The 18636-nt window shown below is 41.0% G+C and overlaps 1 protein-coding gene across 3 annotated transcripts in view; it reads right to left on the bottom strand.

Annotated features, from left to right (window-relative positions):
- Positions 1-18636, bottom strand: part of PXDN (peroxidasin) — a 176903-nt gene that overhangs the window by 42568 nt on the left and 115699 nt on the right. For all 3 annotated transcript variants that reach the window (XM_089686709.1, XM_089686708.1, XM_089686710.1), the window contains 6 exons: positions 17244-17315; positions 17083-17154; positions 15246-15415; positions 12377-12494; positions 6278-6447; positions 2959-3231 (listed from right to left, as the gene is read on the bottom strand). In XM_089686709.1, coding sequence (XP_089542835.1) covers positions 2959-3231; positions 6278-6447; positions 12377-12494; positions 15246-15415; positions 17083-17154; positions 17244-17315 — 875 coding nt within the window. The remainder of the gene's footprint in view (positions 1-2958; positions 3232-6277; positions 6448-12376; positions 12495-15245; positions 15416-17082; positions 17155-17243; positions 17316-18636) is intronic.

Genomic DNA, 18636 nt, shown 5'->3' on the forward strand with positions numbered 1-18636 from the left:
GCACCACAGTAAAGTCACAGTTCAGTAGAGAAATACTAAATATCTGCACTAAAAACTTTTTTTTTTTAAATTTTAAACTGTAATGAACTACAAAATGGTGTTTGTGCCTGAGGCTCAACATTGGAACATCATATATAGTCACATGACACCGGGAAGATATGTGCCCTAAAATTAACTTTACTGTATTTGAGCAAATAGCATGTAACAAAAAAATCCAACTACCACTAGTACAGTGGTCGGCAAGCCGCGGCTCGCGAGCCACATGCGGCTCTTTACACATTTTAATGCGGCTCTTCTGTGTGCCGGGCGCCCGCTCCCCTCCCTCCTCTCGGGCGGCCGCCCAAAAAGTCAGGACTCTACAGCTAGCCCAGCAATGGGCAAACTACGGGCCGCATACGGCCCGGCGGACCGTTTAATCCCGCGGAGCGTGGCAAACATTGGCTGTCAGGATGTAGGCGGGGCAGCGTGACGAACTCCTCTCCTCTCACAGTCCGCCCTGAAGACCGGAACGGCGCGGGAACATGGCGAGAGGAACACGCGGAGCAAAGGTAAGTGAATTGACACAATATGGGGAATGAATTACTATAGGGGGGATGAATTACTATATGGGGGATGAATTACTATATGGGGGATGTATTTTCAGTTTTAAAAATGTGGCTCACAAAATAAATTTCAATCGTGGTTTTGGTGAGATTTGGCTCAGTTGAAAAAAAAGGTTGCCCACCACTGCACTAGTATATTCTCTAGGATGTTTGCGTTCAGAAAATATATAATGTTTTGTGGGTTTTATGCAATCGACAGAGAGAGAAGTAATTTTTTAAATGTGTGCAAAAAAACAAAAAAGGCCCTGGCAATGAAAGAGTTAAAGCCTAGCCATCATACATATACATTCATGGCGTAGGATGTTTGTGTGCTGAGACCAAGCACACAGCACACTGAATAAGCATTCACTGATAGCTCTTGGTCAAGGCTTCTGATCAGCAGCCAGCAAGGTCGGCTTCCAATCACTTGAATGCTGTGAGAGCCAATCCCAGATGTCACATATAACAGAAGCCATGTCACCTCCAGGTATTAAAGGTTAAGTTCACCTTTTGGAACATATTACATGTTCCATTCATATTTAGGATGGAACATGTAACATGTTCCAGCTCCTACCGCCAGTTCTCCTGATCCCCCCTCCTATCCTATGACAGCGGGCGGGATCTTTTCACTTGCTATCACAATTCAAAAACAGTGGGGCCGTGCGGGGCTCTGCCCACAAGGCAGCGTCATTCTTTCACACTTTCCCGTGAGTGAATGAACTAAAAACTACCGTTGTCCTCTGCGACTGTTGGCTTGTCATTCTGAATGAAGTCGAGGTTTCTGATGAGCTGTCTCATAGTTCATTCACAAGCCTTGCAGCTTTCAGACTGACATTGTATGTGGTTACAGGGTGAAAGCTTGTCTGCAGAAGGGAGACATTGCACCCCTGATCCCACTGATCACAGGTACAATACTTTCCAGACTCCTGCAGGAAAAAATAAGAAATGCATATTTTGTCTGCAAAAAATTCTGCATTTATTATTTTTTTCTAAAAAAAAAAGTACAGTTAGCTTTTAAAGCCCACTTAAAGGGCTTCTTGGAGGTGGTGTTAAGGGGTTAATACAGAACCATTATTATCGTCACTTTAGGCATAGTACTTAGAAGAGCCCCCAGCAAAGAGATTGTTGATCTTCTATATAGGATAAGATCCAGCTGGCTGACATGGGAGTCTGATTAAGCAGAAATACTTATGGAGGGATATTGATGGAAACAAGACTGCAGCTAGGTCAGCCAGATGACCAGGGACTTAGGACCTTGCAGCTGCAAAACACCAAGTCTTCCACAGTTCTGTGTAATGTATGTATATATGAAGAATCAAGGACCCCATTACACAGGACCACCACTGACTTCATTACGAAATCTGCACTGCCGCAAATAAATTCTTTGAGTGGATTGCAGAAATGAATTTCATAATTGCCTACACCTGCAAAAATGTGCATCATTCCTCCCAGAGGCTAAACTAAAATGAAAATAAAGTTGACTTTACTATTTCAATTTCCATCTAAATACTCTTGGAAGATGCTAAAAGCAAACAAACAGAAAACATGCACATAAGTGAATAGCAGCAAAAAGATTAAACAAATGAGATTAAAACATACAGCAATTCTTTGGCAGAGAAGTGATAAGTGCAACGTCACAAATCACACAGCCAATGCTCTCACAAAGCTTTCCTAAAGTAAACCTTTTCAAAGAGAAAGACAGAAGCTTCTAATGCTAATCTTATTCTGAAAATACTGGTTGCTTGATGGTCATGATGGGTCATTGAAGAAGAGCAAATTGAGGCAAGAAAGTTGAAAGAAAATTTTCTTTTAAAGGCCCTTAGCGCACAGGGGCATCTAGCTGCATGCATGTCCCTCGTGGAGTTTTAGTGCACCCAAGAGGGATAGATGTAAGGTACCACAATACTACTTGTCAAAGACTATGGCAGGCTGCAGCTGGACAGGGTTGAAAGCTGCTACTTGCATTCATGGCCCTATGTGTTCAGGGACAAAAAATCAGAATGCAGGAAAACCACAGTCCTAATGAGAAGACACTCATTAGAAATCTGTCTCCCATCTGTGCAATGTGTGACAGATTCATGTAACGGTCAGTAAACTACAGTATGCATTAATCTGTTGCAGAATTGCTTCCTGAAGTTGTCGAATGCATCGGAAATATCAAGAAAACTTATGCATGGCTTTCATGAATTTGGCAAAGGACTTTCTAGTATGGCCAAAATGCCAGAAAAGTGTTTCAAATTATTTATTGATCTGTATAATAATAATATTATACGTGATTTATATAGTGCCAACAGTTTGTGCATGCTGTACAATATAATAATAAAATAATAGTAATAATTAGAAAAGAGCAGGAAACGCTGCATCTGTCTGTACATACCTTGCACTATAATGTAAGCCGTGGAGTGAATAGACTCCATAGTGTTTGTGGCAAAACATGCATACTCTCCAGCATCCTCCTGGTTCACATCCTGGATATACAGTCCCCCAGAGGGTGTGATGGTAATACGAGGGTCACTTGGCAGTGGGGTCCTGTCTCCTCTGGTCCATGTGATTCGCGGTTGTGGCTGGCCTGCTGCGCTACATTCCAAGGTAATACTTTCACCAATTAGAACTTCTGTGTTTTGAGGCTGAATCACAAAACTGGGCCTACCTATTTCAGAAAAAAAAAAAAAAAGACTACACTTTTACAAAAGATCACAGTATTTTGATGGCCATGTTTAATCAAATTTATTCATAGAATTCACTTCCCTATTAATATTAATGAGCTGGCATTTTATTGGGAAATAGACATTGACTGCCACAGCTCAGAAAAATCTTATTCCCATCAACTTTCTCAGTTCCATTGAAAGCTCCTTTCCATCTTGTTCTAAACTCCAGGTTTACTGCATGTTGACTGTGAATGTAGTCACTTTAGCGGTCTCAAAAGACAACAATCACTACTGCACATACAGTGGGGAAAATAATTATTTGATCCCCTGCAGATTTTGTAAGTCTGTCCACTTACAAAGAAATGAAGGGTCTTTAATTTTTATCATAGGTATATTTTATATTATACAGACAGAAGATCAAACAAAAAAACAGAAAAAACACATGATACAAATGTTATAAATTGAGCTGCAGTTCAGTGAGTAAAAGTAGTATTTGATCCCCTACCAACCAACAATAATTCTGGCTCCCACAGACTGGCTATGTGCTCATGTGGGCCACAGATTAGTCCTGTCAGTTGAAGAAGGTGCTCCTAACAACAACTTGTTATGTGTTTAAAAAGACACCTGTCTACAGAATCTCTCTCTTCCATTCAAACCTCACCATCATTATGGGCAAGACCAAAGAGCTGTAAAAGGTCAGGGACAAGACTAAAGACCTGCACAAGGCTGGAATGGGCTACAAGACCATCAGCAAGAAGCTTGGTGAGATGGAGACAACTACCCATCAATAAAGTAACCATCAATCACCCTCAGTCTGGAGCTCCATGCAAGATTACGCATCATGGGGTTGGGATAATTATGAGAAAAGTGAGGGATCAGCCCAGAACTACACAGGAGGAGTTTGTGAATAATCTCAAGGCAACTGGGACAAGTGTCCCCAAACAAATCATTGGTAACACAATATGCCGCCATCGATTGAATTCGTGCAGCGCCCGCAAGGTCCCACTCCTCAAGAAGGCACATGTACAGTCCTGTCTGAAGTTTGCCAATGAACATCTAAATGATTTAGAAAAGGATTGGGAGAAAGTGCTGTAGTCAGATGAGATCAAAATTGAGCTTTGGCATTAACTTTACTCACCATGTTTGGAGGAAAAAAAATGCTGACTATGACCCTAAGAACACCATCCCTACAGTCAAGCATGGAGGTGGAAACATTATGCTTTGGGACTGTTTCTCTGCTAAAGGTACAGGCCGACTTTGCTGCACTGAGGGACCAATGGACAGGGCCATGTATTGTAAAATCTTGGGAGGAGAACCTTCTTCCCTCAGCCAGAACACTGAAGATGGGTCTTCCAGCATGACAATGACCCAAAACATACTACTAAGGCAACAAAGGAGTGGCTCAAGAAGAAGCACATTAAGGTCATGGATTGGCCTAGCCAGTCTCCAAACCTTAATACTAAAGAAAGTTTATGGAGGGAGCTGAAACTTCGAGTTGCCAAGCAACAGCCAAGAAACCTTAAGGATTTAGAGAAGATCTGTAAATAAGAGTGGACCAAACTCCCTCCTGAGATGTGTGCAAACCTGGTAAACAACTACAAGTAAAGTTTACCTCTATGCTTGCCAACAAGGGTTTCTCCACCAAGTACCAAGTCATGTTTTGCTTGGGAATCAAATACTTATTTTACTCACTGAATTGCAACTCAATTGTTAACATTTGTATCGAGTTTTTTCTGGATTTTTGGTTGATATTCTGTCTCTAGCATTTAAAATACACCTATGATAAAAATGATGGACCCTTCATTTCTCTGTAAGTGGGCAAACTTACAAAATCTGCAGGGGATCAAATATTTATTTTCCTCACTGTAAGGCTGGATTCACATCTTAGAAATGTAGTAACCTTTTGGCCAAGATTAAGTGTAGCATCTGTTGTTCTCAGTTTTTGGGAACAGGCAATGTTGTCCCTTTGAGCATGGGGCTGCTGGTTAGTAATTCCTGATGTAATAAGGTGGGTACGGTGGAAGGAATCTTCTCCTCCCAGTTTAAATCTGGCCTGGTGCACCAGGCTTGTCCCTGGTTGTATGCAGGTTCTCCCCAAGTGAAAATGCCTTTCTAGTAGGAATGGAACTGCTTTTGTCTAGCCAGGGGCTGGGAAAGCAGACAGACCATGGTCTTGGTGCCCCCTGGGAGTGGCGACCCAGGTGTGCTCTTAGTATTACTGTGAGAATGAGCACTAGGACATGATACTGCAGCTTTTTTTCCATGCGCTAAGCAATTTGGACAAGACCAGGACAATTACTGTTACCAGGCTGCAAGATCTAGCTATTGTCTTGCACACTGGCACTTTATTTTTTTCTTTACGTATGTCAGTGCACTTATTTTGTTGTGCCCTTCACTCACTGGATGGTAGGGTGTAGGTCTTTTGGCCTACACTTAAGTCTAGGGGAGGATGAGTTGCCCTTTTGTTTCTTCCTACCCTGCCTTGGGGGTCTCTTGTTGGATGTACCTTGCCCCCATCAGGAGGCCCGGGAAGGTCAGGGAAAAGTCCTTCCTCTTCAGGAAAGGACCATATGACACACCTTAATGCACTTTTTGTGTGTGTGTTCACAATCATTTTTCTGGTTTAGTTTATGCAAATCGCAAAAAAATGTACAGGAAAATGCAATGCACAGGAACACAGGAAGCACAGCGTGGTGTTCTGTAGTTCTATTAATTTTGTGCACATCCTCAATTCACCACAACAGAACTACTTTTTAGCACACCACAATCCACAGATGTGCACTGCATTGGCACCAAAGGTGTAATATTTTAAGATGCACAATGCTTGTCTATTGTGATTAATAAGGACTTACTGCCTAGAAATGAGAATCTGATTAGAAGTCATCAGTAACGCAGGTAGTCTTTTAGTCACACGGTCATTATTAAAGTAGTAGTAAACACTATGTGAATTACAGTTAGGATTTGCAAAAGCAAAAAAATGAGTAAAGAGATTATTATTATTATGAAGTTATATGGCAAAAAAAAAAAAAGAAAAAAAAAAAAACTTACTTGGTGTTCCATAATATCGAAGAGTGACTTCATGAGTCTTCACCTCTCCAGCCACATTTTTTGCCATACACTGATAGATGCCTTGGTCAGTCTCTTGGGTATTTTGGATCATCAATGTGCCATCTTCCAGGAGATTCAGTCGGGTGTCCTCTTTCATGCTCAGTTCATTTCTACATAGATAAGGCCGATATACATTTACTGCAGACAGAGGAGCATGAATCGTGATACACAAAAAAGGACTACAGTGGGGCCCAATACAAAGGGAAATGAGTACGACCGGTTCTGAGACTCTTTGTATATGCTGTGTGTCCTTGTACAGGCTTGATCAGTCTGGATACATTAGGTATTTAAAAAGTACTTTTATTTTTGTGTATATGCATGCACAAGTATAGACAACTATCTAATCGGCTGATCATGTTGCAGAAGTGAGTGCATAAAATCAGATATAGGAGCTTCAGTAATTGTTCGCATCAAACACCAGAATGGAGAAAAACTAATCTCAGTGATCTCCTAGGATTTTTATGCACAACAGTCTCTAGAGTTTACTTAGATTGGAGTAGAAAAACAAAAACATGTCAGTGAGTGTCAATTTTTTTGGACAGAAACACCTTGTTGATGAGAGAGAGGTCTGTGGAGCATAGATGCGTTAACTCATCTAATCTGTTCTCCGCAGCAAGCATCTAATGATTATGTACTATGTTAGCGAGGAATTAATACAGAGGTAGGGAAGGAAAACAAACATTCTCAAACTAATATCTTTTTTTGGCTAACTGTGAATATAAAAAAAACAAGCTTTAAGAGATGTATTGCTCTTTCTTTCAGTATTATCACAGATAAAATGTCTGAAGAAGCTTACAAGTTTCAAAGCTTCTTTTTATAATTCTGGTGAGCAGAAATGAATCTCAGAATGCACAACCCATTGAACCTTGATGTAGATGGGCCACAACAAGAGAACATGTTGAATTCCACTTCTGCCATCAGAAAGCTGAGGCTGATCTGATGAATCTCGATTTATGCTGTGGCACACAGATAGATGCTAAGATCTGAATCGAAAAAAACACCTTTGGGATGTACAGTTGTGTCCAAAATTATTCAACCCCCACTGAAATTGAGTGTTTTGGCCAGTTTGACATTGCTTTTGATCATTCAGTCATCTTGCTTACATTTACATTAAAGAGGCACTTGTAGGTCAGACAAATATAACATAACAGTTATAATGAAATAACCACAAATGTCTTTTCTGTGCTCACAGCATTATCAGTTTTATTCAACCCCCAAGTGACATTCAATCTTAGTACTTAGTACAGCATCCTTTTACAGTTATAACAGCTTTTAAACGTGAAGCATAGCTTGACACAAGTGTCTTGCAGCGATCTACGGGTATCTTCGCCCATTCTTCATGGGCAAAGGCCTCCAGTTCAGTCACATTCTTAGGCTTGCGCACTGCAACTGCTTTCTTTAAGTCCCACCAGAGGTTCTCAATCGGATTTAAGTCTGGTGACTGCGATGGCCACTCCAAAATGTTCCAGCCTTTCCTCTGCAACCATGCTCTAGTGGACTTGGAGGTATGCTTGGGATCATTGTCCTGTTGAAAGGTCCAACGTCTCCCAAGCCTCAGGTGTGTGACGGACTGCATCACGTTTCCATCCAATATCTCCTGGTACTGAAGAGAATTCATGGTACCTTGCACACGCTGAAGCTTCCCTGTACCTGCAGAAGCAAAACAGCCCCAAAGCATGATTGACCCTCCACCATGCTTCACAGTAGGCAAGGTGTTCTTTTCATCATAGGCCTTGTTCTTCCTCCTCCAAACATAGCGTTGATCCATGGGCCCAAACAGTTCTAATTTTGTTTCATCAGTCCACAGAACACTATCCCACAACTTTTGTGGTTTGTCCACATGGCTTTTGGCATACTGCAGTCGACTCTTCTTATTCTTTGGAGACAGCAAGGGGGTACGCCTGGGAGTTCTGGCACGGAGGCCTTCATTACGCAGTGTGCGTCTTATTGTCTGGGCTGAAACTTCTGTACCCACATCTGACAAATCTTTTCTCAGTTCCTCAGCAGTCACACGGGGACTTCTCTCCACTCTACGCTTCAGGTAGCGCACAGCAGTCGAAGTCAGCATCTTCTTTCTGCCACGACCAGGTAGCGTTTCAACAGTGCCCTTTGCCTTGAATTTGCGAATGATGCTTCCTAAGGTGTCTCTTGGTATGTTTAACATCTTTGCAATCTTCTTATAGCCATTGCCCTTCCTGTGAAGAGAAATCACCTCTTCTCTTGTCTTCCTGGACCATTCTCTTGCCTTCACCATGTTTGTAACCACACCAGTAAATGTCTAGAAGGAGCTGAGTATCACAGTCATTTTAAAGCTGCCTAATTGGTGCTTATTATGCTTGATTGCTGCTCGGTGACATCCACAGGTGTTTTCAATACCTGATGGAAAGCACCTGTATGAACCTCTGTTCTTCAGAGTGGTAGTCTTTAAGGGGTTGAATAATTGTGGCAATGAAGAAACCACATAAGAACCATTTACTACTGTATTACATAAACAATTGATGTCATTTTAGTTGCATTTGGGTAGTTACAACGTCCTTGTAGGATTTGATTCTGAATACAATTCCAAATGTACACTATAGTCCCTAAACCCCTTTACAGCATTGGGGGTTGAATAATTTTGGACACAACTGTAGCAGAATGAGAGATTCTCAGCATGAGTGAACAGCTGACAAATCTACCCAATGCAATCATGTCAACATGGACCAGAATCTAAAAAAAAATTTTTGTGTGATGTGGAATCCATGCCACGAAGAACTGAGGCGGTTTTGAGGACAAATGGATGCCCTGCCCAGTATAATATAATTTAGCTCCTTAGTTTGGAGTCAGCTTTATGTAAATTCTTTTTTGGAGAGCACAGTAAATATTTGCCCAGCTATCCATGATTATCAAAATAATACCTTTTACACCAAGCAACACCATCTCCTTAGGGATTTTGCTCAACACGTAAATAAACTATGTTTAAAACACAGTCAATTGAAACTGAACATGCAGGAAACGGAGTCTTAGAGAACTGCTTCATTGAGCCAATGTAAAATAACCTTGCTTTGATTGAGGGGTCCTACATAATTCAAGCATCATTGCTTCTGTAACTTTCACTATGCTTCATGGATGACACACTTTATACACTGATGAAAAATTAAAGTGGTTCCAAAGCCTGAGCATTTTTTATGTTAATGCATTCCCTGCATTAAGGTAAAAAATGGCCCAGTGTTTGTATGCCCCCTCAACCACCTGTATATTTACCTGAGCTCGACCCAGTGCTGTGCTTGCCTGCAGCAGCTCTCTCCTTTCACAGAGGCAGCAGTAGGATGCTCCTTCTGCAGTCAATCAAACCCTGTGGGAGGGGATGGGGGTTGATCCACACTGTGTGTGTCAATAGAAGCACACAGCCTGGCTCAGAATCAAGCCTGCAGATACCCGCATAGCAAGCAGCTTGTTATGGGGGTTACACAAAGTGGAGGAGCCAAGAGCGCTAGAAGATGACCCCAGAAGAGGAGGTTCAGGGATACTTGGAAGCTGTAAAAGATGATGGAGTACTCCATAATATAACACAAAAACAACAGCTGAAAGAAGCGTATTTCCCCTATTTTTGCAACTCATAAAGCATAAATTATATAAAAAAAACAGTCCTTAAAGAGACTGTGAAGGCATTTTTTAAAACAAAAAAAAAAATAAACCTGTTATACTCCCTTTGTTCAGTGGTACTGCATAGAGTGGCCCCTTTCCTCACCTTCTGGGGTTCCCCATTGAAGGTCTCTGATCCTCCTTTTCGGTGAGTGCCCCCAAGGTAAGGTGTGTGCTATAGGGGCAGATATGCAGGTGCCCACCCAAGCAGGCTGTGTGCATCCATAGACATACACACACAAACACAGCACAGCTCGGCTCGGTCTCCCCCCTTGCTCCCTTTTCACAGGGGTAGGTAAAAAGGTAAAAATGCTTTATCTTTAAAACCACTTTAAGAGTATGTATGGAGACATGTATACATAAATGTAATTACTAACATTTCATATAAGCTTTAAAGGCCAACTCTGGGCACAAGGAAAAAACAATCCTTGCAGTGGGTGACTGGGCCTGCCCTTCCCCCTACCACCACACTGCAAGGTTTAAATGCTCATTAAGCCTAGGAGTAGAGTAATAGGATTTATTGCATAACAGTGAATGTAAACTTCTGTGCTGGGATGTAACTTCCTTTTTAAATTTCTATATTCTGAGCTGCTGTACACCTACTTTAAACCCCAAGGAACATAGTGTTAACAATGACCATAAACTTGGTGCAGCACTAAGACTAAGATATTAAAACAGGTACAAAACAAAGTTACTGCAATCACTATGCTGGACCAACTTACTAGCTGCTACCCCTCCAAACTTAACCATGACATGTAAGTGTCACTGGTGCAAAAAAAAAAATCTGTGTAAAACTCAGCAAATATAAAGCATCACTACTGCAATACTGTGCATATCATCAAAAAAATATTTTGTGCAGAGCAAAAGTAAACCTCCGTAGTCTGTTACACATAAAGTGCTTGTGATGTAAACAATAAGTGTATCCAGTCCTCACAATACAACACGGTTCATCTTTGTGACAGATCCCCTGAAGAAGTGCGTTGGGAAGAGCCATGCTGTTGACGTCACATCCAGTGACGCCACTTCTGGACCTGGAGATGCCATTGAAGTATATGAGAGCTGCAACCTGTATATCAACCCTGTAAGTGTGCATTTTTTTGTTGTGTGCGCTTATAATAAATTGAGTTACACTACTGCAGTCCACTATCCAAGTGTGCCTTGAAGTCTAACAATCGGAGAAGAAATATTCTAGTGGAACATACTGAGGGGAAAGATTTTTACTTAGAGCACTGTTGACCTACTTATTAATTATGGGGCGTCATTGACATTTGGCAAGTGACACTCAACAGGGGAGTGGTGTGGAAAGGAGGCACTTTATTGGCGGAAGTGTAGTACAGATGTGGAAGAAAAAGACAAACCACAGCACGGTAATTGGAAAAACACTTTATGAATTGTTTGTACTGAAGACTGGGTACACTTTTTGTTTGCAGCACAAGCACTTATGTGTAACAGACTGGGAAGGAGGTTTACTATTGTTATTTTGCATTAAATATTTTTGTACTGAAATGAATGATATGCACAGTATTGCAGAAGTGACACTTTATATTTGCTGAGTTTTGTACAACATTTCTTTGCACCAGTGACACTTTACATTAGTTAAGTTTGGAAGCGTAGCAGCTGGTACATTGGTCCAGCATAGTGATTGCACTAAAAGTAATTTTATTTTGTATTTTTTAATATAATAGCGCTGCACCAAGTTTATGTTTAAGATGTATTGCATACCTTATTCCACACTCTGGCAGGCTCCCTTCATCTGTGCAAACAGTCCCCTCTGGTCTGGGGTACATACTTACCTTCTTACAATACAGTGCAGCACAAAGGAAAACATTGATCCTGCTATAAATGATGCCTAGATATCACTTGCTTTCAAAGAAAAAGAGGACACAGTTGAAATGGCAATCAATGTTGCTGCCCCTTCCACAGATACTGAGGCTGCACCTTCAAGTGATGTGTAGCTGCTGCAACAAAAAAAGCCATACCCCCACTAGGAATGTCAGAGAATTCTAGCTTTGTATTTCCTGCCAACTGAAGTTCTGTTTGCTGCTTTTTGGCTTTATAAGGCACCTCCAGAGGGGAAGACCTGTTGTATGAACTTTAATTCAAAATACTAACAAGTTTACTGAATTTTATAATTAACCTTTACGCCTACTTTATATGATTTAAGCAGAAATAACCATATCCATGATGCTTGCCTTCTATCATGAAAAAAAAAAAAAAAAGTTTAGCTTTGAAAGTTTTATCACTGCCTGAATAAGTGTCCAGGGATTGTTTGAAGACAGGAAGTTCTAGATAAAGCAGCAGATACTATTGAGAAAAGGAGTGACCATGAATGACCAGTACAACACACAGAGGAATATTTCTAAAAAGACATATGACTTGGCAACAGCACTTTTTTTTTTATTTTCATTAACATACTTGTTTCGGAGCCAGATGATCTCCGGCTTGGGGTTGCCTTCAGCTCGACAAGTGAAGTACACAGTGTTCCCAAAGGTGACATCCACATCTTGAGGCTCTGACGTAATCCTTGGCCGCTCTGTAAATGGAAGTCATTTTAGGTCTAATTTAATAAAGAGAAACAATTTCTAAGAAAAGGATTTAGGAGAAATGTACATGCTTGGTGAACAGAATAAAAGCGCCTTTCCTCAGTATTCTCCATGGCATCCAATGGTCATAAAGTGGTTCTATCATCAAGTAGAACCAAGACAGCTGGATAGATAACAAAAGGGCCCATGCAATTCGTTAGTAATTAGCTCCCCCACCGAAAAAATGTAATGTTTTTGGCATGTGCATTGGATAATGCATTGTAGTGTAACATATAAACTTTTCCTGGATAAACATGTTCACCTGTGTTTACATAGACACATGCAAGTGTCCATGTGTCTAGTGCTAAAACTAAGTACATTGCTACTCAGTCATCACACTGTGGGAAGGCTTCAGCAGCAGAGACAGTGCTGTCAATGCAGAAAGCAGTGCATATGAATAGGTGTAGCCAAGTGTTTATTGACAAACTACAGGCTTCTGAATCAGCCGTGACAATGCTGATAGCCATGCCCCTGCAACATTCTTTTGCCCCATTGTAGTGTAGTCAAGCACTGCTTACATGAGAGTGGCATACCTGTCATTCTGCATTCAGGAGAGTGCAGCATTGTTTCTATACTAGCACAGGAAGCTGCATTAGGTGGACTTTGCTGGCAGGATCAACAAATATTTTTGTGACTTTGTAAGGGGACTAAGAGAAAACTGTAAATGCAGGTGTATGTCTGTTGTATTGCACTTTATATCTGCCTGGAGCTCAGCTGTAATGCACATAACAATTATGTTCACTTTCGCACAATCATTGATTTAGGAAGGAACATAGCCTTACATATTTACTAGACACAGTGCCCATGGACTTTATGGAAAGTGTATGCAGCATAGACTCCATTAAACATTCTTCATGCACATGTATTTGTGTCTTCAGCTACCACATCTGCCCTACATACATCTGCAGCTGACAAGAGCCTAACATAAGCTGACCGATATTCTGCATCAAGAGTAACAGTTGACATACATACAATTATTAAGGGAATATGCGTCCACTATGTTAAAACGGTCTAGTCCTCACTAATAGACTAATGCAAACAGATGGGCGCAAGTTACTTTCCAGAGCAAACAAGGCATTTATAGACTCATTCAACACTCCTGGGAGATAGTTATGGCACAAGACACCTATGGACTTGGCAGACTCTAGATGAGGGACAAAAATTACATATAACCTGCAGAGATAGAGGACCTAAGCCACCCTAGCATTCTGTGAAACCAGCTACTGGTTGAAATATACTAGCTGGCTCAACTACAGACTTCTTGGGGAGGACCACCTCAATTAATTTGAGGACCAAGCTTACGCCTAGCTTTTGAGGTTCCTCAATTAGGCTGAATTCACCCCATGGTGCTTCCATCCCTTGCTCGGCATACCAGGCCTTGAGCCCAAGCCTTTATCCAGACACAAGGTTGCCCTATTAAGGCAGCATGCTTAAAACAATCAGGCATACTACTGCATCCCTTCCCCAGGCAAGTGGCCCAGGGAAAGGCTGACTTGCCAAGTCACTCCTGACTATTTAGACCTTCTCTCAGCCCTAAACCACTGGCAATAAAAAATCCAAGTGAATAGCCAGGGAGATATAAATATTATAACACTAATTGGTGCAACCTTCTACACTATTGTCAGGGACATTCTCTATCGGCAGGCAGAAGCAAAGAACAGCCAAAGCCCAGAAGAGACCCAAGAAAGCTGAAGTAATAGGCTTAGGCTGAATACAGGCTAGCATACACTAAATGTGAATAGACACTCCTTGCTTAAAGTGAAACTTACCCATAACAACGTGATAAAAATAATGTTCTTTAGTAAGGAACATACAGTATATTCCATAATAATTATGCTACCAAAATTAGTGTGTATTGTAAACTGTCTCCAGCATTGCTCCTGTTTCTTCTTACTGGAGGCTGCCATTTTGCTGAAGCCCAGAGCAGCAGTAAATACTTAGGTTTATTTAGTCAACAGATAGGCCTCTACGTTTTCGGCACATTGACGAAAATAGAGAGCAACTAAACATGTGCAGAGGCGGGTGAGACAGAGTATTACTGGATTTTAAACAGTATAGGCACCTTTTTTTAATGTTTTATATAGTTAGACTTGCAAAAGGGACCAGTCTGAAGTGGTCTAGAAGGATTTAAAAGTTCCACTTTAAGGCAGGGTGGCTATGACTATTCACAAATTTCAGTTTTCCAACCGCTACACCTTCTGTTGTCAAACATCATATTGCTCTGCCACCTCCTTTCCTCCCAATGGGAGAGAGGAGGCATGATACATTTGCCCTAGAACTGCTCCTTCAATGCTCCTGCTTCCCATTGTACTTCGCACATATAGGTAAATCTCCTTTACTGTTGTGGCCAACTAAACTGTTGGAACAGGAAGTGATAAAAATCTCTTCCAGGGGACAAAGAATGCAACAAAATACTGTTTTTTTTTCAACATTGGAGGCATGAACTTTTTGTCAGGTTATTATGACAGTCTTGTCTTCCTGTACTGATGACAATCATCAACTTAATTTCACAAATCTCCCCAACAAAGCCACGGACAGTGGAGAAGTATTTACTGCCTAGGAATCATTTTATCTAAACTCCCGATCAGTGAGCCGCATCTAGGAACAATATCACCAGTATAAGGGAAAGCCAATTAACCTACTAGTATGTTTCTACCTGAGCGATACCAAAGTGCAGTATGAAAATTTGACATGCGACTCACCACAGTTCAGCTCAGCTGGTGTAATGGTGGACAGAGATCTCCCCTGGAGCCTGCGTGGGTACTCGCAGGTTGCAGCAGCCTGAGCATTACCGGATTCTGAATAAATCTTCAAAAGATCAGCCAACCACAGAATCTCGCAGTCACAGTGAAGAGCATTGGAGTCCAGCCGCCTGAATGTAATTGAAGGCACACACCAGCACTTGTAATTGGTTAGCATAAATGTGCATATTAAATACAAATGATGAAAATACCTTTAATTAGCTATAGCTAGGATACGTGCAGAATGTAAACTGCACATCAAAAGCTAATGTTAATTTCATAATGTCAACAGGGCACAATATACAGGGACTTTCCTAAGGTAGAAAGTAGTCTCACTGCTCTGAGCAGTGAGCACATATGTATCTGGACTCCGCGGAAGCCCATCTGAACTCAAGCATCATCTGTATACATGTGCATGCCCAATGTACTTACAAAACACTGCATCAAAAAGTTCCCAAAGGCACTTGCACTTCTGTCAATGAACTTTGGGCTTGTGCCGATGGGGAAATGCAGCTGCTTTTGACATCAGTTTAAGAAGATTTGGAGATTTAGATCATTTAGAATTCACAGAATTTAGAATTGACCTCCTTCTGATCCACTTCAAGATGCTTTTTTACTTCTTTAGACTTTTATAGAAAGAGAAGAGGTTCTTGTGTAAACAAAAGCTCATTGACACAGGCCCTAAAATGGACACCAGGGTCATCTACCTGCACGTGTAAAGTCTATGGTGATACACAGTAAAAAATAGTTACTGTGCTCCTAAAGCCAGCCATAGATGAATTGGTTCAACATGGACAGCCAAATTTGTATCAATCTATAGGCAGGCTGGTTGCACAGAAGTCTATCTATCTGTCGATCGACTTCTGTGCAACCAGCTTGTTGATTTTACCTTTCGATTACTGCCATCGGCTGTAGCTGACAAATGCTGGTCATTCCGAGTGAGTTGATGGGGTAAACTAATCTTTTTTTTCTACAACCCACTGGCTGAGCTTTTCTTTTTAAAGTAGACCTGTCAGAGAGGTATGGAAGCTGCCTCTCTTGAAAATGCTAGTTGTCTGGCTGTTATGTGGACCTTCTTGAGTCAATACTTTGAATTAACAATTTGAAACAATCTTGCAGATAAGGAGTTTTGACATGTCCCTTACATTCAAGATCAACATGCTTGTTTCAGGTTACTGACCCAAAGTATTTAAAGTGTACCTAAATTCAAGAAAAGATAACATATTGCAGCATATACATCCGTGAATGTGGTGGCTGCATTCATTTTCCTTTCTTTTTTTTTTTTTTTGCAAGCTTCTTTTATTTTCATCTGGTGATCATTCTAGTAGCACAATTCCAGTGCTAGGATGACAACGCTTATTCACCGTACTCTACGGAAGGGCAATGTTGTCATCTTAGGACAGGAGTGTGTTAGGACTACCAAGCAAATCTATGTATCCTCATCTCTAACATATGGGGGGGTTCTGTAGTTCACAATGGTAGTTGGGTAGGAAAAAAAACAAACAACATTGCTTGGAATTTCAATGCAGCAAAGAAAGTTGTCAGGAACAACAGTTTTTTTTTCACTCAGTGAACAGATATAAACAATTTCAGTAGCATACTTAATGGACCAAAAAATAAAATAAAATATGTAATTGGTAAGGTTACATACACTTAAAAGCTCTCCTTGCTATTTCAAGAAAGCCATCCAACAGCTCCAGACATAAGACAACAAAAACCCTGAAATCACACTGTCAGCATATTCATAGACTAGGTACTGAAAGTAACCCAGGAACAGCAGTATATAAGGAATACTTACAGCCGTTTCATAGACTGCAGCTGGCTAAATGTGCCGGGTACCAGGTGAGTGATTCGATTGTTGTGCAGAAATCTATACCGGACACAATATGAGAATAACTTTACTACCACCATCATTCATACTCATCTACAATGCAACTTTGCAAAAAGTAAGTTACTCACAGTCTTTCAAGCTTGGGAAGATGATGAAAGGATTCTGGCTCCAATGTCTCAATGTGGTTAAAGTGAAGATATCTGAAACAAACCAGGATTATATATTTCTATATATATATTACACACACACACACATTCACACGGATCAACAACTAGGACACCAAGCTAATATTTATACCAACACACCAATGATCCTTACATGAAATCAATGGATTAGTACTATTAAGCAGAATGCATTAGAGAAACACTGAAACACTGAAATTGGGAGAAATATAGATGGACTGCCACTGCTGATATATACCTCTGATATATGCTAATTTTCTAGTCATCTTTAGCTTCAGGAGGTTATAAATCAGTGTTCTGAACAAGAATGGCAAAGTCAATTAGGCCAGTTGATCAGAATGAGAATTAATAATTCAGAGGGAAGTGAGAAATATCAGTCACCATGTTTCTTTTACGATGCAATCCCTTTATTTTTTTGTATTCATTGATTTTACACACAGAACAATTACCTCCTTCCTTAGATACCATGTAAATGTAAAATAGTTATATATATATATATATATATATATATATACACACACATATATACACACACATACATACATATACACACATACACACTATATTACCAAAAGTATAGGGACACCTGCCTTTACACACACATTAACTTTAATGGTGTCCCAGTCTTAGTCCGTAGGGTGCAATATTGAGTTGGCCCGCCCTTTGCAGCTGTAACAGCTTCAGCTCTTCTGGGAAGGCTGTCCACAAGGTTTAGGAGTGTGTCTATGGGAATGTTTGACCATTCTTCCAGAAGCGCATTTGTGAAGTCAGGCACTGATGTTGGACAAGAAGGCCTGGCTCACAGTCTACACTCTAATTCATCCCAAAGATGTTATATTGGGTTGAGATCAGGACTCTGTGCAGACCAGTCAAGTTCCTCTACCCACAACTTGCTCATCCATGTCTTTATGGACCTTGCTTTGTGCACTAGTGCGCAGTCATGTTGGAACAGGAAGGGACCATCCCGAAACTGTTTCCACAAAGTTAGGAGCATGAAATTGTCCAAAATGTCCTGGTATGGGCTGCCGCCTTAAGAATTCCCTTCACTGGAACTAAGGGGCCAAGCCCAACCCCTGGAAAACAACCCCACACCATAATCCCATAATGATTTACACTTGGCACAATGTAGTCAGGCACGTACTGTTCTCCTGGCAAACCCAGACATGTCCACCGGATTGCCAGACAGATAAGTGTGATTCATCACTCCAGAGAACACATCTCCACTGCTCTAGAGTCCAGTGGCAGCGTGCTTTACACCACTGCATCTGACGCTTTGCATTGCACTTGGTGATGTAAGGCTTGGATTCAGCTGCTCAGCCATGGAAACCCATTCTATGAA

This window comes from Staurois parvus, unplaced genomic scaffold (genome assembly GCF_062004578.1).
Source record: "Staurois parvus isolate SC_StPar_1 unplaced genomic scaffold, SC_StPar_1.0 ptg000409l, whole genome shotgun sequence".
Classification (NCBI taxonomy): Eukaryota; Metazoa; Chordata; class Amphibia; order Anura; family Ranidae; genus Staurois; species Staurois parvus.